Source organism: Varroa jacobsoni, unplaced genomic scaffold, assembly GCF_002532875.2.
Source record: "Varroa jacobsoni isolate VJ856 unplaced genomic scaffold, vjacob_1.0 scaffold_119, whole genome shotgun sequence".
Classification (NCBI taxonomy): Eukaryota; Metazoa; Arthropoda; class Arachnida; order Mesostigmata; family Varroidae; genus Varroa; species Varroa jacobsoni.
In genome coordinates, this window is record NW_019213021.1 from 347,361 (window position 1) to 373,847 (window position 26,487).

The 26,487-nt window shown below is 38.2% G+C and overlaps 1 protein-coding gene across 3 annotated transcripts; it reads right to left on the reverse strand.

Annotated features, from left to right (window-relative positions):
- Positions 1 to 201: 201 nt before the first annotated feature.
- Positions 202 to 26,140, reverse strand: Catsup (zinc transporter catecholamines up). 3 transcript variants are annotated; one of them, XM_086971051.1, is made up of 11 exons: positions 25,843 to 26,139; positions 23,333 to 23,413; positions 22,865 to 23,072; positions 22,464 to 22,624; positions 16,702 to 16,843; positions 16,248 to 16,337; positions 12,593 to 12,799; positions 12,080 to 12,190; positions 11,891 to 11,997; positions 3,880 to 3,991; positions 202 to 3,754 (listed from the first exon to the last, which is right to left on the reverse strand). In XM_086971051.1, exons 4-11 carry the CDS (start codon positions 22,563 to 22,565, stop codon positions 3,615 to 3,617), a joined length of 1,011 nt encoding a protein of 336 aa, XP_086827177.1. In that variant the 5' UTR covers positions 22,566 to 22,624; positions 22,865 to 23,072; positions 23,333 to 23,413; positions 25,843 to 26,139; the 3' UTR covers positions 202 to 3,614. The 3 variants fall into 3 exon arrangements, with proteins under 3 accessions (XP_086827177.1, XP_022700115.1, XP_086827176.1); XM_022844380.2 differs by lacking the exon at positions 23,333 to 23,413 and having other exon boundaries at positions 25,843 to 26,140; XM_086971050.1 differs by lacking the exon at positions 23,333 to 23,413 and having other exon boundaries at positions 22,464 to 22,641.
- Between the last annotated feature and the right edge of the window lie 347 nt (positions 26,141 to 26,487).

The following is a 26,487-nucleotide window of genomic DNA, read 5'->3' on the forward strand; positions in this document are numbered from 1 at the left end:
CTTTTTTTTTTACTAGTTTCCTCGACAACAATTATATATATACATATATATATATATATATATATATATATATATAGTTATAACTAATAACTTAACAATATACGCGTTTAAAAAAATGTAGATATATATTTAAAACTAGCTCTACAAAACACAGGAAATTCCTGGAAAACGATTAATCGAAATGGGGAAAACAAGATTAGCTCTGTGACGTATCGGGAACATTTTATTATGTAAGCGTTTCAACGAGGAAGCGCGGCCGCTATGTTAAAGAAATATCGATAATTTGGGAACCGGTGATCTTATTCCTTCGTAGCACATGTGGTTTGTTTATTTCTAGATGTTACAATTAATTGAAATAAAACGAAGTATTAAGATTATTATTCCATTCCAATTGAACAGCTGGAATAGCGGTAAAATGTACAAGGCTAAATTCAAGGTCTCACATTAACGCTACGTTCATGGCCGGCCATGACTTTACATTAAAAGTAAGGTAAAGCTTGCTTTCAGGTATATTGGCGATTTTTCAAGTTGAGTTTAAGTAGAGGGATACAAAAGCGCTAGGTATCCAATCGCAGAAAATTAAATTTTGCATTAAAATTTGTATAGGAAAGCGGAATTAACCCACTAAACCATCATTGCTAGTAGAGGGTAGTAGAGCTGTATTGAACTATCTGAACCATTGTGGCCAAGCTAAAACTGAGTAACAGAAAATAACATGGTTACGGGTGGCAACGACATAACAAAGTTAATATCACGGGGTCTTTATGGGACTTGTAAAGGTGTTGCTCTACAATCCAGTAATCACTTACATTAGGCTGGGTGTAGTAATAATCAAGTTTTAAAATAAACTGATTTGATAACTGGTTTATGGTAGCAGGAGGGTTGGATTGTAAGAATGGTTACGCCTTTTATATTATAGCAGGCTGAAAAGGCAACAGTCAAAGTATAAAGGGTTATGTGAAACCAAGTAACTACATCGAAAAACTGTTGGTGCGTACTATAGTACGTTAGGCTGGCCGTAACATCAATAAATTAAACTAGGTTAAAAAAAACGCCGGTATGTACGCATACGGTGACATTAGTGGCCATTGTTATCCTGTGTTTTAAATTTTTGTCTTTAGGGTAATGTGAAGGACAACGTCTAATAAAAAAAAACTGGAAAAAATGAGCTATTTAAACGTTGCATCCGTGAGGTAATTAGTGAAATTAAAGCTTAAGTATACAGAGCCGTAATTCAAGTTATGCAAGCGGTTCCCGAAGCGGTATTGGATAAAAGTACCCGCTTCATTTTGAAACGCCGATATGGAAAACAGAAGCAAGTTTCCGTGTGTGTTTTCATCCTTGCTGCAATCCAGGGAGCTTAATCTACAATATAAATAGAAAGTAATGTCCGTCAGCTGCCATTTCGGTAACCGTTTGCTTAATTTCCGTTCAGTAAACCTGTAATGGTAGATTACGACTCTGTATACTGTATTTCCACCAATCACTTCACGGATGTAGTTTTCTTCGGCTTGTTTATTAGATCTTGTTTTTCACATGACCCTAAGAGCAAAAACTAAAACACGGGACAAAGACGGCCACTCTATATCAACGCAAATCGAGACCAGTCGGTCTGAGAACAAGGTTTCTAGCGAACTTATTGTTTCCCATCCTGGTGAAACTAAGGTTTCTCGCCTTGAATAGACTTCATTCAGTCTATAAAAAGGTTTATGATATGTCGCGACACAACTCGCCCTTAACTGGCTGCAGCTCGTTATTTCCGAACAAAGAGGGTCCAATAACGCTTTTGCTTTACAAGCCACGCCACACAATGGCTTTTTGCAAGAGAATTACTTGACACTTACTTGAGCTATATAAGCCCACGCAATTTTTTTCATTCACATTGCCGCCTAGTTGAAAATGGTAAGACAACACTTGCAAAATATCACTGCAATGAACCCCAGATTTTGATTGGAAACTTCGATAAATAACAAATATTACTTCTAAATGTAGTCTTCGACTGCACATGGTGCTGTGTTTACCACTCGGTAAGCTGTTAGCCCTAGTATAATATGGTCTAGTACAAGTACGGTGGGCTAAGGTTGATTTTGTCCCCCTTTCTGTGCTTACATGCGCCTACACCCGTATATATATATGTATATACACACGCATCTGTTTATTTTTTACTTTCTTGATTTCAACATCTGATCGTTGATACCAGTCATTCTGCGTCCACTTAGCATCCACGTGTTCCCTGTGCATTAGTGCCTTTTGCAACTCGGTGTACCACGGGTCTTGCGTTTTCATCCCGGCCACTTTCCTACCAGCTTCGCGTCGTCGCCCCACGTTTCCTCCAATGCAATGTAGTCCTCACACTTCGGCCGTCTTCATAGTGCGTCCTAGACGCTTTCTTTTACTGGAGCCTTCACGGAGCAAGTCTGGCAACTTCGTACCGTGTATGACCGCTTTTTCCCCGTAAACCCCTGGTCTACCTAGACACCAGCTTTCTCGTCCGCCAAATTTTTTCGCTGATACTACTTAGCGGCTGGGTCTCTCTGCTTCTTGTCTGCTTCTTGGTCTCTGCTTCAACGCCAGCGATTTTGCGGACCACGACTGAGTGCTGCTACTGGTACTAACCGTTGGTTCAAGGGCAGTGTACCTCCTATAGCAAACGAGTTCGGAGTGATTCGCCTTTTGTGGTGATCCGACCGGTGGCTTTCATGTTCCTTGTTTTGTCTCGGTGTTCTGTAATTAAGCCGTAATCGGCAGCTCTCCGGCCTTCAGGTGGTGGTTAAATCGCTCTCATAGGTTTAGTCGCTGCCATCAAATTCTAAAGGAAGAGCCCGTTGCCTGGAGTTTGACAACATACCGGCTTAAGGCTAGAGCTCTTATACCTTAATCGTATCCGAACTAGCAGCAGTCATAAAACGGCTTCATATATTTCATTTAATAGGCATTAACGAAAGAAGTGTCCGTTACAAATTATCGTTTTACATGCATCGTGTTGTATAGTAGTGACATAACAGAAGATGGTAAACAAATATATGAATTGCTTAAATGTTTGTTTGTATCGTGCAGATATACGGGTAGTGCACAACACTATTTATTCACTCTGTTACAAATGTCACACGCACATTGATACGCCGCTCTGAGTAAGAATAGTCTGTCTGTTATTTGTCCTGCTCCCTATCCATGTAATAATTTTCATGAAAAGGACTACTTATACTTTCGTCGCTCTTTATATCTTTAATAACGTTCTTTTTAAGAAGTAGCGATGCTTAAGCCATAAGTTTTGCCATACATTGTTCTAAATTAGCATTAGTTTAGTGTGCTTCAAGCCACATGTAGTCATTAGAGATATCATGAGAAACATAATATAGTGTCAGGCGAAATATGTTCATATGAAGTACCTTGGATACTTATCTTTACAACAAATGTTGCTGTTTCCAGTTTTATAAGAGCAAATATGTTGACTAAAAACAGAAATGGAGATATGAAACAACGGGATGAGGATAGGGATGGATCTTTGTATAACAAAAAGCTCTTTGTGCAACAAAGATTATGCCCATAGAAAATCTCAAGCATTTTTTCACAATCGGTTAACAAAAATAGCCCATATTTGTATATTCGCGAACTTATACACTTTCGAATTCCGTAAGAAACATCATCATGCCAACCCCCAGAACAAGTGCTATGATTTCTTTAACAGATTGCCAGAACCGCGTTTTCTCTAACAATTCCGGAATAACTGACACCGTAGCAATATAGATGAATCCTGAAATCGATATCGAACGCATTTAGTTACCAAGTTCGCCAATACGTTCCATATTGTTCACAATAATTATTGAGGTTTGAGTATGTCTCATGTATTTAAACGCAGAATGGCAACCAGCCACTAACCTCCTGCAGTAAAAGGCAAAACCCAACGGGCAGCCCCAACACCGCCTGCTAGTAAAGACACCATTGTTCCTGACAAGCAGCCAATCGCTGTGACTAATTGCAAACACATTGCCTGAAAACAATTCACGAAGGTACACGGGAATGTTAATTATACTTACTGTGTTAGTTGTGGATAAATGTATGTTTATATAATAAATTGTCTTTACCATTCCGTCTAGGCTCGAATAAACCTTTTGTGGCCGTTTGTCACAGTATGCAACCGGTTATTCACTATCCTTGTTTTTCTTTGCAACAAGACCACAAATACATATTGACAGAAAACACTTTGCAATTCGAGCGAAGACCGCCTATTGTTTAACTCACTTTCACGGGACAAATCCTCCATTTCCGAAGTCGACGGCTTACAGTTTTGCCGTGCAATTCTCGAGAACTTCAAGGAAGGCTTTCATGACGGCTCGAGATTTAGCAAAATTATGAAAAAAGCCATTTTATTCCGGATTTTTGATACAACTAGAAGAGGTTATTTTCGGGGGGAGCAAACCAACTGCCAATTAAGTCGTCTAGGGTAGCTCCAATGGTTAGCTTACAATAGCCTTTTTGCGCTTTTCCTATTTTTCGACAGTTTTGAGCCGTAGTATTTTGGGGAGTCTTACCTTACTATCGGGCCAAACTTTTGGTCAGCCAAATTTTTTGCGTGGAGTGCTATTTAGCGACGAGTCTGTACTTACTGATCATGCTTGATACAGTTATTTTGTAAATTATAGAAGGCGCGTTTTGAAAATGATTAGTAAATGATGTACGTCCCAAATCAGAGCTGTAATTGGGGCGAAGGGAGACCATATTGAATGACCATCTGCTTTTTAATTGTATCAAATGTGATAGCACTTTTGGCTGTGCTTACTGATCTAGTGTGCTGCGAATACGTTTTCGTACCATTTTGGAAACACTGTATTCGTTAGTTATAAGATCTTCGTTCGATCCCCTGCGCGGTCATGACTTGACCCTTGAAGTAAAGCTATACATCTTACGTCAGGTTCAAATCGAGCGAATTTTTAGATCACGGCAGAACCTCAACACCATTAGCGGCAAACACCTCAAAGACCTACTTTACGTATGATGTGGTGATATGTTATGCATGGACATAGAACCATGGTTTCTTCTCTGGGAAGCACTGCCTGAGGCAGCATTTTCGTCTAAATTACCTTACTGTATTGACGTTCTTTCATAATTCTGTTGGAAAAATACAGAGCTTTTGCACCGTGAATAGAAATCACGGCCCGCACCATTATTTTTTTCGGACGTCTTACAGAGAAGGTGTGAGACCTTTGGTCGGAAGGCCTGCAAAAGTGTTGAGCGTTACTACCCAAAATTTCAAAAAGCGATTCATCTGAAAAACAACCTTTTTTCTTAGTTTTTAAATGTCAAACCTTAACAATGGTTTAGTCCACTTGAAACGTTTATGGAGAGAGTTTAGTGGATATCTTTGGGCTCGTTGCGACAGCTAAAACCATTCATTTTGATGCAACATCGTGGGCTTCTTATAGGCACAATGGCTCCGCGCTTTTCCAGCCATTGACATAATTGAGAAACCGTTATAAATTCGTTTTGTAACGTGGTTAGAATAATCCTATCCCCTCACTGCGTTGTGTACGCTTTTAACCCCTGTTTTCTACTTTTCGTGATAGAAAAACACCACATCATTCATTTTCTGAGCTGCATTGCCGGTTGCACGTATTGGTGTTCCGACCCATTTCTTTTCGATACTGCATATGTCTAAATATTGGACAACTGCTTTTCCGGAAGCTTTTTCCGTAATACCATTATCAACTCATGTATAGCCATAAAAACATGAAATTAACATCAGGATCATTTTTAGTTACAAGAACTTTGCTGTCATTCAATAGAAAGGAAGAATAATTGCAATTTTAATCTGTATCTCTTCCACAGTGGAAAAGAACGAAACCAGGTAGTAGAATTGCACTCAAATATTCGTACATGCTGTGGTGAACAGCTACTGCATCACACGTCTCAATAAGCCACAGCAGTCCTATCTGCTCTTCCACAGCAGTTTAAAAATGCTGTTCTAGTGGCAGTGTCGCCACGTGTTATATCCCACGCTAGAAAAATCTCATTGCAGTTGGTTGCGTTAGGTGTAATGATATCGTATGAAATTTTTAAATGGCAGGAAAGAGTATAGCTATGTGGAACAGGGCCAGTTCTTTCGGGGTCTTTTTCTAGCCAACGAACGTTCATTTGAAATTCTAATACTACAGAAGTTTCATGGGTCAGATATTAGGAGAAATTCGTCGGTTGTATTTATGACCAAATATTAGAAGATAAAGATAAAGAAACTTTTGCTGAACGATAAACAACCAACTTATTTTTCTATAACAGTTTCTTTTGTTCCATATAACACCATCACCATGGGAATTATACGGCACAGAATGAAGTACGCCGATCTATGCCAGTGTGATTTTGAACGTTATGAAACGAAATGTCGTCAGCTACTTATTACACCGTAAAATTAGAATAATTGCCTCTGAGTCTGTCGCACGTATCTATGTATGTATATGTCATACAATGCCGAACACATGTGTTGTATTTTTGTCCCTATGTGTCATACTTGCAAGGTTGTTTTTAAAAGAAATTGCGACATTGGTGTTCTCATGCAGCATCGTTGGCAGGAACAATTATCGCTGATATGACTCAAACGCTTTACTCTATTAATGAACACTAAATTGTAAGCATAAAACCATCACTTAAAATTCTAAATCCGTTAAAATCTTAAATATCATGCCTCGTAAGTTTTTACAAACGTGCTTATTGTTTTTAGTCCACTTGGCAAATTTACTTTTAATAAAATGGTAAAACATTATTTTTATGGCGTATGGACAAATTCCTGAAGTTCTATTTTTATTATCGTTGTTCTGTTTTTAAATAACTTGAATGCTGTGTCCTGCTCATTAACACTAGAGGCTTTCCAACAAATTATGTGATAAATACATGTAACAAATGATTGAGATAACCAGCTTTGGCGCTCCTCGTCGTCATTCCTGTGTAAAGTTCTATAGTGGTTAGCTGCTAGTGGACGCAAAATCTCAAAACAGTGTGTACATACAAAAAAGGTACAGAGTCCAGCCGAGAGGGATAAAGACCGTCCGATTATGGAAACATTTGTGAATTTGGGATGAGCCGGGCCACGTTTCAACGACAACTCAAGGCTGTGAGAAAAGCCGCAGCTTCTGGTACTCGAACCGAGCTTGTTTGAACATGCACGTCATGTGTTTTATAACGTCAAAAGACTATAGCAGCATATTTTGCCAAATGCGTAAGGATTATATAAAGTTCTATCATGCTCAAGGCAAAGTCAGTTGTGTACTAGTTTGCTAAACGCCTAGATATAAACGTACCGGACAGTTGACATCACGGATTAGATGATCGCGTTCTTAATAAGTTTTTTGGCTACAACCCGAAAATGTCTTTTGCACGTGCAATGAGTTTAATGAGGAACCGGTCAAAGTTTTCTTAAAGAACTTCCAAGATTTTCACGGAGCCATATCATTCCACTTCTTCGAGTATCTTTAATCTGCATGTACTTTCAAACGTACTTTCTTATGATAATGAATGCTTCAAGACTGATTGCACCTAAAGAAACATAAGTAGCTGCTTAAATAACATCGTAACGACGCGAAATGTTTGTTACAACATCTTAGTTTTCGCGAGCGGCTACACAGATCTGCTGTCTCCTTTATTTCTTAGGATTCATTTTACGGAGCACATGCTCACGGGTATGCTAGTTTTAGATCTCGCAAACCTATCGGATTACAAAGGAAGTTTTTTTCGCGACCATTCACTGTCTTCAAGAAGCCGTGTCTGTTAATTATGCAACTGGACTCACATAAGCCTAAGCACGATTAAGTTCGTTCTGTAGGCAGACGTCCATAACATCGTACTTCTTTGGTGCTGCTCGAAAAAACCCTAGACGGGGCAACCTTGCAACGCATTCGAAGTTTGGCTTCGTAAGCCACGGTAGTCAAATCGCAGTCTATGCAAAAACGATATTCATCTTCGTATATCGTGAAAGAATTCCAGAAGACAAAGATGTTTTTGCATTCACAAAAGATGATTTTCTCCCTCCAATTGCGCAGACTGATGATCAGCCGAGGCCGTCGGGCTATCATAAAGTGTCATTTCAGCAACACAGCCCTTCGTCTTCTAAATTGGGGTGCTCTGGTGCGGGCAGCTTCATTATTGATTGCCACCATATCGTAAGGGAAAAGAGTCAAAACCTGTACACTGTCCGTTGCTCCGATAAAATCACATGAGTAGTTTCGTTTTTAAAAAAATGGGCTTGTTCGCTTCAGCTGTCCGAAAGAATCGAAAAGGACGATATTGCCCAAATAAGTCTGATGCTCATTTGTATGTCAACAGCTCTTTTAGAAATCAATAAAATTTCCAACAAACATTCAGTTACACTCAGAGCGGTATCTGTTCTAATCTGTTTGATCTAAATCGCTTCAAATAGTTAGCCGCCCATATAAATCCACCTGGTAGAGCTATATGGTTACCCCCATGTACATATAGATATATATGAGAAGGCGGTGCTGTGTGAGTCAATATCTAGTTGACGCTATTGTTGAAAGCAATTACTGCCATAAAAGAGAAAAATTCGTCAAGATATATATATATATATATATATATATATATATATATATATATATATATTCGTCAAAAACGCTTCTGTGACATACATGGGCTTCCTATTTCATTGCATTTGCGAAGAATATCCATTTACGACACTTATGTCGCTGACTCATATAACCTGCTTAGGTGGAGTTATATGTCGAGGTCTTGGAAATCTGTAAACATGATTTCGTCGGCAAAAACATTAACATGGATTTCGTCTTCGTTTTCGAATATTTCGAAAACTGTCTCTCCTAAGCTAAGGTTGTACGTATAAACTAGTTGCACTCTCCATAAGTGAATCCAGTTGTCCAAGTTTTCAAGATCGAGAAGAAAATTCTACCTCATTCAGTATAAGAGGAGCGGGGGTATTTTTTATACACTCTGCGTGTTTTATGTGGCGCGAGTGAAGTGTACATCACAAGACAGCTAAGCAATAAGAAACCAGCTCTATTGCAGCGTTTAGTAATTCTGTTACAGCAATCAAAATATCCTTTTTGCGGATATAAAAAGAAATATCGGACAGAGTATCAGGTCACTGAGGCCGCTGGGCTGCACAGTTACGTAGCAGCCTTGGTGGTATTTGATGTTTCTTTGCCGTTAATTACATTATCGGCTTTTGTCGGCACGAAAGCAATTCAAATGTACACTATGTAAAGAGTTAGTATATACTTAGGTGCTTATTAATTGCCTATGAATACCTCGAAATATAAATATGTCTAGACAGTCGTTTGACGTTTTCATAGGCATTAAGCTTTTTGCTTTCCTGAAAAAGTAGCTGGCAATATTAAACGCTCTCTCGTACTCAGAGTCTACAAAATCAGAACAAAGGTAACCCGCGAGGCTTCTGCCGGTGATGAACTGAAATACCATTTGCTTTAGGTGCAACGATGTTAGCTTACATCTGCCTGATATCAACTTCGGTAAGCACAATAGCTTAGGTCTGCCTCGCCGTTATTACTAACCTCACCTTTAGTTCCTCTAAAAGGGATTTAAATGTCAAACAGATGTTTGCTTATTGGCACGTTTCAGAATCGGTCCCAACTCTCTCGGCAGATCAGAAAATCTAAACCGATCTTCGGCGGCATCAGTGAATTTCTCAAAAACGAATGTTGGAAATCTCAAACGGCATCAATGAATGCTCTCAAGAACAAATTCTGGAAATGTCCGGTTAACAATAACTGCAAAAAGTAGTGGTTAGATTACATTTCGAGAAAACTCAGATGCCCAAAGATAAGAGGCATTCGTTTCTAGCTTTTTTTTTGTTACTGTAGAAGAACTTTGGGCACTACTTTGCGGAGAGTGGTGAGCAGTCTGGTCAAAGCCCCTTCGCGTATTTTCAGGATGGTTAAGATTGTTCAAAGCACTTAAACAACTAGTCTTTTTGCTTATCAGGTAGATTACAAGGTCGTATCGGTTGTTTTGGTCCGGACATACCATAAACATAACACGCCTGTTATTCCACCGCATAAGATGGTTACGTCTTAAATCATGACAAGTGGGCGAATACCTTTAAGTACTATTAATTGATCTCTTTATGAATTCAATGTTATTAAGCATTTCGGAGATACTAGCACCTAGCGGTTCAGGGTATATAGGAAGGTTATTACTTTAATGAGCTTGATCACATACTCTTCCCGTTACACTGTTTATTGCGATTAATAGTACCCTAGAACTAGTCAGACGCTTTGCTAGAAGCCAGGGGCTCGATGGCAGGCGCTTCGTTTACATTTAGTATCGTAAAAGAATTTAACAGTATATTGAAATGGCCAAGAGTGACCCCAATCGTTTTTTGTTAATTGGCTCTAGTTTCTTTCTTATTTTAAAAGAAACGAGGTTAGAAGTTTTCACTTTCGGTGAGAAAGGATTAGTAGCCTGGTGCATATTTTATGAAGTCCATTTGTCAACGAAAAAACCGTAGATCTCGCCCGCGACGAGCATCCGTGATAATTTCATCGCAGATTTTCCGATACAAAGATACCAATTATATAGCTAGATACGGCTTTGAAAGGCGCAACGTCTTGGCACACATATGTAGACATTTGTTTAACGTGAACAGTTTTTGAAATGATAGGAAAATTAGATAGCTTCATGTCAAATATTTGCCATTTTGTCGGCAAATTGGCGTTTGCTAAAACTCCAGCCAGGTTTCTTATAAGCTTAAAATGCAATGGTCTATATAGAATTACCTTACCCTAGCCCATATAGCCCCTAGGGCAGTCATGTAATGTAATTCAATACAACGATTTTCAGTTTGTCCTTGAAGACTTTTAAGTTTGGGACTAGCGAAGTTATGGTTGAAAAACAAGCCGGTTTTGTTTGTTTATCGTTCACCAAATGTTCCATACCGAACAGTTATATACTCTACCTGTAAATTTCAAACGACCTACTAACACGAATTACACCAAATTACTAACTTATAGAGATTTTTATAATTGAGCAGTTTTATAGCATTAAAATTTAGTATCAGTGTTCTCTTAATAAAAAAAAGACGCAGGCACCCATATGGACCCTGTTCTATATAGATTTTTATCCAACGAATTATCGCAAGGACACTTAAAATCGGTTGTGTATGTTGAGGTGCGTAATCCATGACTTACCGTAGTGTATAGAATGTGTGTAGCCAACGATTTAACTTCATGTGTAACACCTGTGTGAGCTCACCACTTGACCTAATGCATAACGCTTATCTACTCAGCTAATTTAGTACTAAGTGAACGTACACTGCTTGTAAAAGTTACTGTATGAATTTCGCGCTCTGACAATGCTCTTCTTCACTTTTTCCGTAACCCAATTGTGAAAGCGCACCGTATTCAAATCCACAATCAGGTCGCTCTTTTTGTCCTTGCGAATTTCAATTGGACCAGACCTCGAAGCACAGGCCAGAGTAAATTTATATATTTATTAATAAATATTTAACATATCCTTCTCTACTCTGACTACGATAGTTAGCCATCACCTATCAATCAGCACGTTTCCACCCATCGTCGATCGAATTTTTCAACACAGCGGACGTCTCCTCCGTTGAGCATACACAAAACAAAGGTCACCACAATGACGTCTGCGATAAGTCTCATCCGGTCGATAAGGGGTGCCGTGTCTGGCAGACAATGTATATTGATTCAAAAGCGTTGTAAAGCATGAAAATACGTAATAAACAGCTTGTAGATAATCATAGCTTGTTCTAGGAGTTGTAACTGTCAAGTGGCTTCAACTGTTACCCGTGAAAAACCCTATTCATAAGTGAGATAAAATGGCTCCTTAAACATATTTGCTTGTAGAAAGGTTACGAAATATTTTGTTTATATGCTGCTTTAGCGCTACAAACCTTGCGTTTGCTCATGCCGCTTTGAACAAGAATAGCGAAATCACCAATTTCATGTGGCACTTCGTGCAGTAAAATCGTTACTGTCGATACAATGCCTGCAGTGTTGCCTGGAATATTACAAATCGAAATGAAGGTTGGAAAACGGTTGCAATGTATCAAGATAGTAAACACAAGGTAGTACGTACGTACCCGCAAGGAACGATGCTCCTATGGCAAGGCCATCAGTGAAATTATGAGCAAAATCAGCAGCGAGGTTGAGATACGCTGCTACTCGAATGTCCGATCCTTCTACATCAGAATCTGAAAAGCGGAAAAATCATTTAAAGCTATAATCGAGAAAGACACCGATAGCACCTTATGGCACATTTTTTTCCTTATAGACGCAAGATGGAGATAACCTCTATTGAAAGTGTTTACAAAAACAAGAATTTTAAATACTTTCAAGCGACACTTTCCTTAACGTGACTCAGAAAACAGTATTATTTGTGAGACTCATTTCACCAAGGAATGCAGCTTCTGCTAAAAACATTCAGTGCACAGCAAAATACCAAGTAGTATATGTACTTGTACTCATCATAAACGCTTATTTGGTGGGGAAGGCTGTTTACTGGATTTTTTATTGATAATAAGTTAACAAGTGCTTCAAGCATATCTGAACTGCATTAAAGTAATATGCTTCAATTTATTGAAATTTTCACACACCACGGTCACAAAGCTTGGTTAATTTAGTATCCTCTCTTGCCTTGCGATCTCCAGCAGCTGTTTCCTTTGACACTTTTTTCAGCCCTTTTGATTTTTTCGACTCTTTTGCCATGTCCTTTTTATCGCCAGTAGTGGACTCGGTAGCACTGGGTGACGTGTTGATCCTGTGTGAGTGGCTGTGACCGTGATCTCCGTGCGAATGATTGCCTATAATAGTGATACCTTCGACTATAGATTCATATAGTTCTATACACCTGTCTCACTATGTGTCAAGAAACTATACTACTAAAAAAAAAAATAGGAAGACAACTGTCTTTATGACACTGCACCAATTATTTGCTGCCATGTTGACACGTACTGGTATTTAACTGGGTTCGTAAGACTGAGGAGTAGGCAGAAAGTCTTGGTATTGCCTTTTTTTGGCAATGGCTGTATCAACTCATATACGCTTCATAGCACAGTTACAACTGTGGCCCAAGCTATTGTGTGGTTAAACAATATTTAAATAGTTTTTACAGAATTTAAGGCCTTGTTCTTACAAAAAGAACCTAACCGCTTTGTGGGCGACACAAAACAGGGATTACCATTGAAAGATTACAAATCGGACTTGAAAAAATTTACGAGAATATATATAATAGATACATTCCTTTTTTTCAAAGAATCTGAATCTCAGTCACACTCTAACCGAATTTTAGTGAATCTAGGGTTTAAGGTTTAAAAACTGCGTAGTAAGTATGAGAGCTGTTAGATACATGGATGAAGTCATAATATGGCACGGTGTGCAGTACCTTTGCTAAATAATTAGAGTTGTCTTAGCACCGATTTTTTGCTTTCACAATAAAAAGTTTAGCGACTCTATTTTTTTTGTGATATAACCGTGCAATCAGTATTATTAAAAAACGTGGCTGAAGGGTTAGTTAGTGATGGCACCCCATAGGCATAATCGTTCTGGGATTCGTTTTCACATATATTTCCGATACATAAGGAAAGAATCATAGTAGTCTGTAAACGATAATTCAAATTTATCATCTTATAACAAAAACCGCGATGCCCATTTTGCAGACTTTCTGCTTTGTAGCCTCCCCCCGTCAAAGGTGAAGTATACTACAAGCTGTACTCCAAAGCCAATAAAGACTATTCGACTGAGCAACCTCGAAGAAAGAAAAAGTTAAATAGATGAAAGAAAATATATTCAGTTAATGGATAAGTCACCACTTTTTTTTATTACTTCTCTTCTCAATTTGTCATTTTGTTGGTGTCCAAGTGTTAGATACCACTGAGAGATCATTGGTCGTACACGCCTTTGACTCTTTCTTTTTTTTTGGGCGACAAACGTATTTCCGAGTTTAGGTTATTGGGTGGGTTTCAAACGACGACAGTTTAGTCATGTCAATCAAGTAAATACCATACTCAAGATAAAAACCTATGTGAATACAAAACAACTCTTTACGAGAACCCGTGAAGAGATAAAAAGCCAGAACTATTTCAGAGAAATGATCAAACAAAACAAAGTTAAGTAATCAGAAGACTAATATAGCTTGGAAATGTTCTTTTTATTTCAATTTAAAATACAAAGTATCAAAACGGCGCCTATTATATCTCAAATTTACATTTTTCTCTTCTTTTAATTCGATCGTCGGATTAAAATCGATCTTCCCATTACTTTTAGCCTTCAAACGTTCAGCTTTGTTGTCTCTTATTTTTTAACTTGAATGGCTTTTCCTTCAAAAATGAAAAACTGACTTTCTTTAAAAAAACTTAAAAAGCCATTTTAGAAACTAGATTTGAAATAATTTGCAGTTTGAATGCAAAGAATACAAAGGATTCGGCCTTTGCAGGAAATGCAGAAGCCGTTTTGTAATTGGCGATCAGCAAGCGACAAACTGAGGGCGGCATCGCCTAAACGGTTAATACATCTCTAAGTGCATTGCCATAGAAATCATGTAAAGTAAGCATGCAGTCACGCCGATTTAAACAATATCGTTTGCAAAAATAATTTCCAGGAAAGTATCAGTGCACATATGGTTACCATGCCATCTCATCGATCTATGGGAGGATCTCTTGTCAGTCTGAGTATAACCTAGATATGTTCATCAACAGCCGTTCCGGTTACCCCTGTCGGTGAAGCACATTGTTGATGTTGTGTTGAAGGTCGTCGTATCTTGTTTCACGAAAAAGATAGCCGGGGTGTATACTTTAACAAAAACGAGAATTTGAAAAAAAAAAGCAATAAATAAAAAAAAAAGAGAAACCGATCCACTAAATAAACGCGTTGTCTTAATTGTTACAAGACCATGAACTTTGTCCCTTCGAGCTAAGACCAAAATGAAAACTTCCATTTGTTACGCACTTCTGAGGTCCAAGGATCTGCTATATATAAATGATGTTGTTGGCAAATTTGCCGCGGCCGTTTTTTACTGGCAGTACGGATCCCGATTGGTCTCGGACTACTGATTCCGGTTTACATGTTGTTTCTAGCAGCTTAATTACTGTGGTACGTTTCGAACACCTTATTTTCTGCTAACACTCGCCATTCAATAATGCGTGTACATATTTTGGAAATAGATGGTCCCCACGATACATCATGCCCACGCCTTTCGCCACGCCACGCCACGCCAAATTTTCGAATAAATCGCATCAGGTGAAACTGTTTGACGATCGTCGCTATGTCACAGTCGATTTTTCCTATCGATGGCCTGCTTATCTGACGATAGTTTTCTTGAAAACGTGATACGAGCGAAACTTCAAAATGAAGTCCGTTTGGATCCTACCAAGCAGTTGAGTTCAAAACGCATATCTGAACGCTAGCGAATTGTTCAGTCTTCAAATGTTTGGGGTTTTTTTTTGTGCAGTATGCAATCCCCATAACAAGCAAGATAGAGATGTCAAAGATGTTGTTTCCCAGTCTGACATGCAATCTTTATAGCGAAAACTCGACTGATTTTTCGTTGCCCGCTGGATGCATCTTGACCGGTGGAGCAGAAATACCGCCTTAGAGCAATGTGTTTTTCACAGCTAACTATCAGTTGTCCCATCTATGGCAAGTTTCGGTACCATTATTCAGTATTGCTTCAAGGCCTTGTCAGCATAGAATGCGTACTATGCAGAAAAATTACTATTTTCATCACCTTTCCAATTGCTTGGATTTTACCTAAAAGAACAAAGTAGTCTCTAAATTCGAACCTGACCCATTTCTGTGCTGTCCGATTGTTCATCATCGTAGGAACCTGGATAGTTTTTTTTTTGTGAATACTTTTAGCTAACAGCAGATGGCTTCTGGGAATAGGATGTAAATAACAGCGGTAGGACTATTTTTATAAAATTAATGTTCATGACGTATGTGGCTTAAGGTGAATGAAATCACATGGTAACTTTTTAATTAAGCAAAAACGTGAAGGAGAAGATAATCCCCCTTTTTGAACTTTCTATCAAAGTTCAAAAAGGGAGAACAACATGATGGCTCAACAAACATAAACGTGTTGAAATTATTAATAATGTGTCGTCAATGGACATCTTTTTTGTAATATAGGTAAAATCTCAGGCTCGTTGAGCATCAATAGAATCGCGATAATTTATAAATAATTACTTATTAATAATTATAATAACAGTATGTACAAGAGACATTAGGAGTTAAATAAAAACAGGTCACACTTACCGTTAACCATACGAACAAATTTCTCCACAATAAGGAATGCTAGGATACCCAGAAGAACGCCGAGCCCCACAGTATTGTCGTGGTGGTGGCCTAAAATAAATTTTTTGATTCAAATTTATTTTTACCTTGAACTAGAACATGGTTTTAACAAAAACATTAATTTTATACTTTAAGCACGATATAATTTTAGCAAATAATTATTTTATCATTTCTTGTCAAACAAAAATAGACATGTCAATATTTAGGGTTCAAGCAGTGAAATACACCAGTTCGTAGAATTGATAACATGCGTCACCAATAATCATTATAATACGAACAGGTTTTCGGTACGCTGATTCCAACTTGATCGCCCGAAGTAACAGGTAGCTATATAACCTTTTTTTTTTTATGTATTCAGAGATGGTTTAGTTAAGGTTTTCTCCTCAAGTGATTTAGTAGAAATAAAAAATACTACCATGTTCGTCTGAAGGCAAGTGCTCGTGATGATCATCTTTCGAGTCATTTGGTCCGATGTGCCTGTGAGGGTTCATTGCATGAGGAATTAGGTGGAGAAACGCGTCACCTAACAGTCCACCGGATGCAAAACTCAACAAAGTCTAAACGCAATAACGTTGAATTTAGTGTTGGAATAATATTTTTTTTATTATTAATTATTTGATCTTTAAATGACGAATTTTTGAAACGAAGTCTCTGGACTGATTTAATCCAAATATGCATTCGTTCTCTGATTTCCAAGGCGGGCGCGTCATCAACATATCACAAATAGGAGAAATGGAAAATGCGATACAATATCATTCAATTAAATCTCAAACATCTTAATAAGATATACCTTACATACCGGTGGTATGTAGCTGTAGTAGTGTGATACTGAATGGCCAAGCTTAGTGAAAGGCGCGCTAAAGAATCAGTTGCTAAGATTACTAGCGATCAAAACAGCGTCATACTATCGGAGAATATCTAAATATTACATGCATGTGTTCGAGCCGATCTTTTATTGAGAAAGACGATTGGCGGATAAGCCTATCATAATGTGGTTCAGGTTTTAACTCAATTGCGCCTACCATTTGACATTAAGCTGAACCTCACTGATGCAAAGCTGCTCTCGTGCAGCCGCTTTGTTCCATTTTGTAGTAGCATTTCAAGAAATGCTTACCACCGCAAACAGTCTCTGTAATAGGCTCTTCGTAATCGGAGCCTAGTAATTTGGAATCATTACAACTGCGCTTCATTGAAATTCTTACTATAACCATATATCTGAAAACATACGAAAGCGGAAGAGAATCGGCGTACCATATTTCCTCCTAGATGCTGAACAAACATGACAATAGCTTCGAGAAAGAACTAAGAAAAGTAATTTTTTAATAGATATTTTTATAGTTTGAGGATAACATGTCTTTCAAACGCCAGACCAAGATCGGATGGCGAAACCGTGGTAGTACCCGTTTTTAGGTTCTATTACATCCTTATGAACTTTGAAAACAGAAATCAAAATACGGGAAAGGCACCATTAACCATGAAAATAAAAATTCTGGACATCTCTTGAAGCGTCCTGAGGGTGGCTTGCCATTATTGTGTCAAGGTTAGGTATCGTGCCTGTAAAAAGCTGTAGTTACACTATGGACGGACCAGTTGCAGACGTTACGTTTATGCAGGACCCCAAACGTCAGTCAAAATGTGTTTAGCGTCAAAGGATTTTTACAATTTCCTTTACAGAATAACGCAAAAAAATCTCTGCACAGATAGCAGTACTAAAATCCGCTCGTTAACTATAGACATACCCTTTTAATGAATGAAACAGAATACTATTTATTTGTCCTAACCGCTATCACTAGGTGTCAGAGTTAACAAAGAAAATAGCTCTACACGATGTCTGCACCTGTGAGCACGTTTATCAATGGTTTCGACGAAGGCGATGTAATTAACATAAAAATTTCAACAAGTTTTGACTAAGTAAAACGAAAACATAATAAATTTTCCAGTATACAATTTGGAAAATGAAACGTATTAACTGAAACGCCATGTGCGTTTACTTTTTACTCAAGTATGTTAAATTTAAAATCGTTGGGCGCTGTTATTGATTCTGTCATTTTTGCTCTTTGATTACAAATATTACAATGTGAACAGCTTTTCGGAACAGAGCCGCTTCTGCTCTTAGCTTGTTGGCATTTTTCTAGAGGCTCATTTCTTAGAAAAAATAATGGCTAGCTCCAATTTCATCATATGATAAGTTCAGTAAAATTTTCGTTAAAGACAGCACGGAGTGCGTCGTCTTGACGTCCATAAAAATTTATTCTATTATTATCTTCTATACGATACAAAGTAACCAACAGACTTACGGCTATGGCTTTATGACACACCTTGGTCAAAGGTTGGTTAGAAAGATGCACGTAAACAGCGACATCTAGCTAATGAAATTTAGTTTTCTCTCAGTTACGTTTTTGCACAAATTTGATGGGATATGGATTTGTGCACCAAAAAGGTGGACTGATAACAAAAAGAAATTGCTCCCTATAAGGTACAGAAGTGCTACCAATGCCAGTCATCTAGTGCCCTATGGTTACGAAACGAAAGTGCGGACAATTCATGGTTTCCACAGTAGTGTCTTAGGAGATCCAAAAGTTGGAAGCTGTGATGTATTCTCGATCAAAAATCGACCAAGGCTAAATGTTTTAAGGTAGCAGCACGTAAACCGTATGGGCCGGTCATCACGGAAATCAGTAGCAATTAGTTCACGGAGCATGAAAATTAATATGACAACTGTTGCATGATCCTACGAAAGCGTAATAATTCGCAATCGTAAACTGAGTCTCTCAATTAAAACTCTGTTAGGAGAATCTGAAAGCAGCTGGAAAGCGCCATGTTTAAATTGGGGAAAATTTTGCTAGGCTGTTTATCGCAACGACCATGCGTTCACACTATTGGCGGTATCAAATGAAAACCAGTTCGTTATGGAGAATAACGGTGCGCCGTTTTCGGCATTTGCGTGCAATTCAGTTATTATCTAATTCTTCCACGCTCGATAAATTCCCATCAAAATTTTTTTTACCCAAAGTCAACGTCTACGTTATTGCCAGTTTGTATGCGGCTCCTAAAAAAAGAGGAACACTTTCATAAAGCAAACCTGAAGACCCTCATTAAGGTTTAACCTTAAAGGGCTCAAAAATTCATCAATATGGCTCAAAAGGCCATTTTTAATGCATTTGAATACAGAAATTTACGGTCGTTTTAGAGAAGAGAATGCTAGTTTAATAAATAATCAAATAAACCCAAGCGGTCAGTATTCTGAAGAGTTTTCGCGCCTTCCTGCCCTCTGAGCCTTTGGGATTGAGCTTCGCATTTTTAGTAGTTTTAGCCTAGCAGCGGCCCAAAATTTGACTTTGTTGGGGTTTCTAGTGTATAGCTTACCTTAGCAATATTTTTAGCACAGCATCAAAAAGTTATTCGAGGACTGAAAAAAGAATATTTCGAAATCGACCGTTTAATAGTCTAGTTCCAGCTGTACAGCGAGATTCGCAGCTGTATTTATGGTCATTGGTGGTTACGTTAATCAAACACGATTCTCAGGGATGACATTCGTAGCATATGCAAAAAAATCGTCCAAATAGTAGTTTTTGTTTAAATACAATCTTTTCTACAAAAAACATATCATATATACAACAACATATAGAAAAAAAATACAATCTTTTTATTGATTTTTTGATTCGTTGGCGGAGGTCCGACCGGTATACAACAGGTCGAAGTATAGCTCACGCACTAGTCTCCGGTCGTAGTCGTTTCAAACACGATTAAAATGTATTGCTTTTATTGTAATAAATTACTAAGTACGTATTCGATGTGAATAAAGAGAAATATGATTTAAAAAATCGAAGGCCAATCAATAGGGCGGAGTCGATATCAGCAAGAGCAATTGCCGTAAGGTTATTGTGGACACAATACGAGTTTAAGGAGTCAATCTGGGTCTACTCATCCGTTACAGAGTGTTTTTTGCACGCACGTGATCTTAGCCTACCTGCAAACTCATAATATTTCGGTAACAGCAATTTCGATAGTGGCGCCATAGTTCACAGGTTTTCCGATAGCACATAAATATATATTCAACATTATGCTCATTTGCAAGTTAAGCAGGAGGGCTTACTATTAATCTTCAAAGCTCCGAAGCTCTACCAGCTGCCCGCTCGTAGAGATATGCAATGAAAGGAGGGGCTTATTTGTCTAAATTCCCAGCGATGCGCAATCATCTTGCTTAAGTAAGGTTTTTTAAGCCGTGATAAATACCAAAGTTTAGCGTAGGAGACGCGCTTAATTGTTTAATTACTAAACAGTAAAACCATGCAGAATCTCGGTAGAAGCTAAGTATTCTTGCAGACATATTCACCTGGGTAGATTATTCAGCAAAGTACTTGCTCTGATACTAATAACTCTCGAGTCTCATTCTGTCTGCACAGTGGGAAAACTGGCCTCTCTACCTAGATATAGTAAGCGCGCTGCACTGCTTTTATAACCATCAACGGTCTTTAGAAATCGTTTTGTCATTCCATAACGATGTCGCCTCAGAATGCATACACAGGCGCTAGTGTAAGTGAAGCCGATAGTCTAGCAACAGAGATTGAGGCTACAAAATACAACTACAACGTAAGCAACATTATAATAGGGCTCAATCAAGTAGGAGGTACAGTCGCGAAAGGTCGTCATTCGATCTATGAAGCCGCCTTCTGTCAACGGCTGCAGTCCATTGGTCGAATATTCGTATATCGTAGTAGCGGACGCGCTCGCCAAATGGACAAAGATTCTAAATCGACTTTTGCTATGTATACTTTTCTGAGGCCTGCGTTGACCGAAGTAATCCTGCGGGATTAATCACCGACAATAGGGATTAATTTCCCTGCGCAAAGTATTTTGGTCCATTTATCGTTCCATCACCAGTGGGCAAACTGAGCGTTTTTTAGATCCTATCAATCAAAACCTGTGAGAGCTCACCGCTCTTTGAAACTTACCACAGCATTTCTTCCGACATCTATTTCTGTCTAAGTACGATTTCTTTCTATTACATCTATTTCTAAGTACTATTTCTGTCTTAACCGATGCGGACAACGTTAGGCTTGCTTTGATCGCGCAGAGAGTTGCGCGGCTGCGAGACGGACATAGCCGACCAGCGTAATGTTGACACATGAATAAGGTTTTAGCTAAATGATACCAGGTGTGCAACTCCTGCACACCTCCAAAGCCAACGTCGGTCCTTGCAGGATATTAGAGAAAAAGGCAACCCGATCAACTTTTTAACATCTAAGCTGGCTATGTGCTTGAAAATTTGCTGGCATTTAAAAATGACTGCTATACTGACAACCGATAGATTCGATGTGCCAACTGGCTAAAACCCAAAATTGGCTATAAACACAGGACCGACCTTGGTCTCTATCGGTTCCACTAATCACTTCATATGCAGCGCAATTGCAATTATCGTCCAGATAAGAGCGACAGTTTAACATTTATGGGCACATTACCGCGAAGCTCGAGTTTTACCTCGAATACAGTTTGATTATTGGCAATTGGCCCTGACAACAAGTTTCACGGAAAGGTCGCAAGTAAAATGAACTAGAGATAAAATTTTGTAGAAAATTGTATCGGTTTATTTTTTAACTTGGTAACTACTTTTATTTTCTGAGCGAGTCTTTTACGCAAGAGCCCTCCTTCAGAAACAGAAAATATTATTCTTACATAAAACGAATTATATCTTGTTTTTCAGTCTGATCGTTCTCGTCTCTACTCTACCCTTTTTATCTTCCATACCGTCTATTTGTTGCTAAAACCCTATGCAAACGTGACGTGTAATTTAATAACGAAATTTACATACCTACATATTATAAGTCTTAATGACGTTTGTTTACGTGTCGATTGCTTTATAACTACAGAAAAAGGTCACATCTAGTGAGTTCATTTGAGAGAGTTGCCGCATACAGCGGGCTCGAGTAGAGCAAAGTCGGACTTTCATTCAGCATATCGCAGGCCAACATCGTAAAAATGTGGTTCAAAGCCCACACTACTAACAGATTAGGATGAACTCTTACAACCATTGATTGGTGGTGATAGTCTTTATCACATTTATTCCACAAAATTCGACAATTCTGGAAACTAGTTTTGGCGGGCAGCCCAGCAACTGCGAACAAAGGACTAGCTATGATACATAAGGTTTACCTGGCTGAAGTGCCAATAGATTACCTTTAAAAAGTCCTCATGGCCGGTGCGACCAGCAATGGGTATGAGTGTTAGAATCAAAAATGGGGCAACTGAAATTAGTAGTGTCGCCCCAATTGCTTGCATCCACAACGTTGTTATGTCTAGTGGAGTCTCTTTTTTGCGGTGCCCATGGAAGTGTTCTCCTGCAAAACAAAGTTTACTACACTTTGTTTAATAACTCGTTTTAAACCAGCTTATCGGAACCAAATTCACTTTCGGCGACATTGAAAGTACCGGGTACCGGTAGTAACAGAAATGGATATTGCTCATTGGAAATTTATCTAAATCTAGCTGAATCTTATCGAAATTTGGCTAAAAAGTCTGTCAGTCAGAAGAAATCAGTCTAAAAAAGCAACGATAGACCTGTACACCCGTGCTTTTACCTTGGATTTTGTGGTAAGGGACGTCAGAATAACCGTGGTCGTGCCGAGAAGAGTAATCATGGTGGGAATGTTCATTCTCATCTTCAAAGAAATGTCTACGCTGATCATGGTCTTGTCCATGAGAGTGTCCAAGGTGGTAGCTGACGTGTAAAGTGTTGTAGTTTTCTTGGCTGTTGCCGTGATCTGCGTGAAGATATGCGGCGCGCTTCTGCAATAATAGGTTAATACCGAATTAGCTTTCGCTTATTTAATAACTAAAGGAAAATGACACAGCCACTCAAGAAAATTCAACACAACAAACGCAAACTTATAGTGATTTTTATAGCATTTTTAAGTGAATTTTAGCTAATTTTTACAGCTGAAAAAGTGGACGATTATGCTAGCAATAATTTTTATTAATGTAAATAGTAATAATTATAGTACGATTCAAGTGTTACAAAGCCGATTATTCAGAGGCGCGGAACTCACCGTTTTTAATGATCGATTGACATGGTTCGTTTATGCGCGTTTCGATTTCATGAAACACGGTTTCTATTTTAATCTGTAGCACTAGCAGCCGATAATACCCGAACGTTGATAAAGAACACAAACCTTATTTAGCCTTACATTCATATAGACTTCAAAAAAAGCAACGCAATTATTGCGAAGTGAAAATGAAGCGAGATGGACGGAGATGACAGCACTGAACTAAATTAAACAGATATTCTAGAGGCCCTATATGAACTTCTTTTATTTCTGTAAGGAATTTGATCGTCTGAATGTATAAAACTGCAACCGCATTGTATATAATACTTGTGTTGCACACTGGGAAATTTCGAAAACAACGGATTTCTCAAGGGCTTGATGGTAATAGCACTGCAGAAGAGAGTTTTAGAGCAAACTGTATTTGAAAACGCATTTTACGACGAAAACAATTACTTCGAGAAGCAAATTTTCAGGGGGTGTTATCAATAAACAGAAGAATCGCAGCCAGTATATACAGAATGATCATGATATGTATGCTTCGCGGTAAACTTACGTTTACCTAATTTCCTCAACTAACTTAGCATTTCGAATGAGCAATAGCAACTGGCGCTGTTTCAGTGGAATCACACATCTACTTTCTACCATAGAATGTTGTATTTCTGTAACGAGAACGAGAGATAGAGCACGATGCATAGCCACTTTAAACTTACAATGTAGTTTCTATAAGGGCCGTTAAGCATCTCGTATACCCAGATGCTTACTGACTTAAGTGAAAACGTGAATCAACGAAACAATTGATTATATATGCTAAATTAGGATCGCCTTCCGACTGCTCACTAGTCTATGTAGCTAACATTTGACGCTTAGTATGGTCTACATACTTAGGCTCGTGAGCCTATATAATCTTATAAGATTGAGAAGCAAAGTATGCGTTTAGCAGACGGCGGGTAGTACCAAATGCGAAGTGCGTGACTGTTACGATCAACGAAAAATTAAAGTTTTTGATTTCGCTGATTTGCCTTAGCTCGCGCAACACCAGCTTCTTTTCAGGCCGTATGACAGCAGGCATGGACCTACTCTTTTTAAACTAAGCACACACTACCGGGCGTGATTCTTAGACTTAGAATATTTTAACAGAATTTTCTATAAAGTGCCATTCTTGATGGTCATGCTCATTTAATATATCTAGGGGCCACTGCCGTTGCGTCTTCGATACGCAGCCTAAACTACTCACCAGTCTTTTTTTAAAGTATTTTGCGTCAATCGGCAAATAGATTTTTGGTAGTAACCGTGTGTCGAACGATGGTTTGTGTAAACATATTAGAGAGTCGGTAAAATGAATTATACACCAAAAAGTTACAGACGAGTTAAAATGTGTGCTGGCAGCAGGTCAGTAGTCTTAGATTAGCAAAAAATCAAGAACTTCCAAGCTCTATTATATCTAAATTCTATCGAAAATCTTCCGTCTACCCGAAAGGAGCCTTCTTTCAATTTTTCAGAAGCCGCATGAAAACTGGTTATAATGTAGACCGTCAATGTCGGACAAAATAATAGGTTTTAAGTTTATTGAATGTTCAGCCAGCATAAAAGATTTGATAACTGCTAATCGCCGCTTAAAGTAGGACTGTCGCTTAAAAGTTTTTCGCCATAACTGTTGTTATGTTTTAGAAGTTGGCTACTTCCTTGTATCACGAAGAGAGGACAAACCCAAGCCGTTTGTAGAATCCAACACCAGAAACAGTCGGCTAAAGTTCAACTGGATTTAGACGGAGCACCCACTACATACATAGACCGTTTGGAAAGTACCCATATCTTTGTCCATTGTCTCGGTTTTCCAATTCTTCGTTGTTGATGGTCAAGTGTTACATACCATCGGAATATGATTTCTCCACATTGCCGTTTTGATCACTTTTTTAAGAGCGCAAAATTTTACTTTGAACTGAAATTTCAAAGATCGATATGTCCAGTAATCAAAGGCGTCATTATTTAGCACTTAACACTCATTTAGCACACTCATCAAAAAGTAGTGACGCAACCTTACAAAGGTGTGGCGTGTATGATAACAGCTCTATAGCTGAGAGCACTACAGAATTACCTTGCTATCTATAAATAATAAATTTTCGGCCTAAAGATTGCACTTCAACCAGGACTTCAATAGTTCAATAATGACCACTTTGTAACTCACTATCAGCGACCAAAATATTAGAAAAGCAAATCAATAAGTAAACAACGCGATTTTCTTTCGAACACTTGAAAGTAGAAAATGAATTTTACAACTAAATAGAATGACACCAATGCAATTCTTTGCTGTTATGCTTTGAATGGTTATTAGTTATCGTTCAATGACTTTATTAGTTAAGTCTCACAGCATAACATTCCTTGAAACAACTTACACGGTAATAAACATCAATAGTTAAAACAACTCTAATATGGCACATAATTAAAATAACGTATAAATGAATCACAAATATTTTAAACACGAGTAGTAACTCATGCGCTGTAAATCAACACACCTGCGCAGCTTCGTTTGCCTGTCGGGAGTATTTGAAGGATGGAGATTCCACGTGTGCTTCGACGCACAAAGCCACAACCCAGCTTATCGTGTATATCAAATACAATCGTTTACAAGGAATCATATCCGCAAAACTTCTTTGCATTCAAGCTAGACGGTAATTTGTAATCACATGCGATTACAATAACCTGTTTCAGAGGCAAATCACTGGTCTAAAGGATATCAAAAGATGCAATAACAATATAAATACACAGATTGCAGTTGGTCTCCTGTTTATAGTAGACAAACTATTTACTCTCCACGTGTGATGGCACATATCATCTTCCATAGGGAGACCAAAATAATCAAGATGGCGGTCTATCCTATATAACAAAACATTCTCAATATGACTCAGTGTATTGTTATACATCAGGCTGCCTTGCATTAAGACATACAGGTTTAATGAAACATGACTTGACCGCAAATCAACCAATAAAATACATAAATGATAGGTTATATATGACTGTAATATTTGACTGCGAATTATAACAGTAATCTTATGTCGTAAGTATATTAAGAATGAAATATCATAATAGAAATAAAAACTAGGCCGCTTAATTTTGTTTAAAATAACTTCGTCCTAACATTGTGGTTATGTGCCTCCATT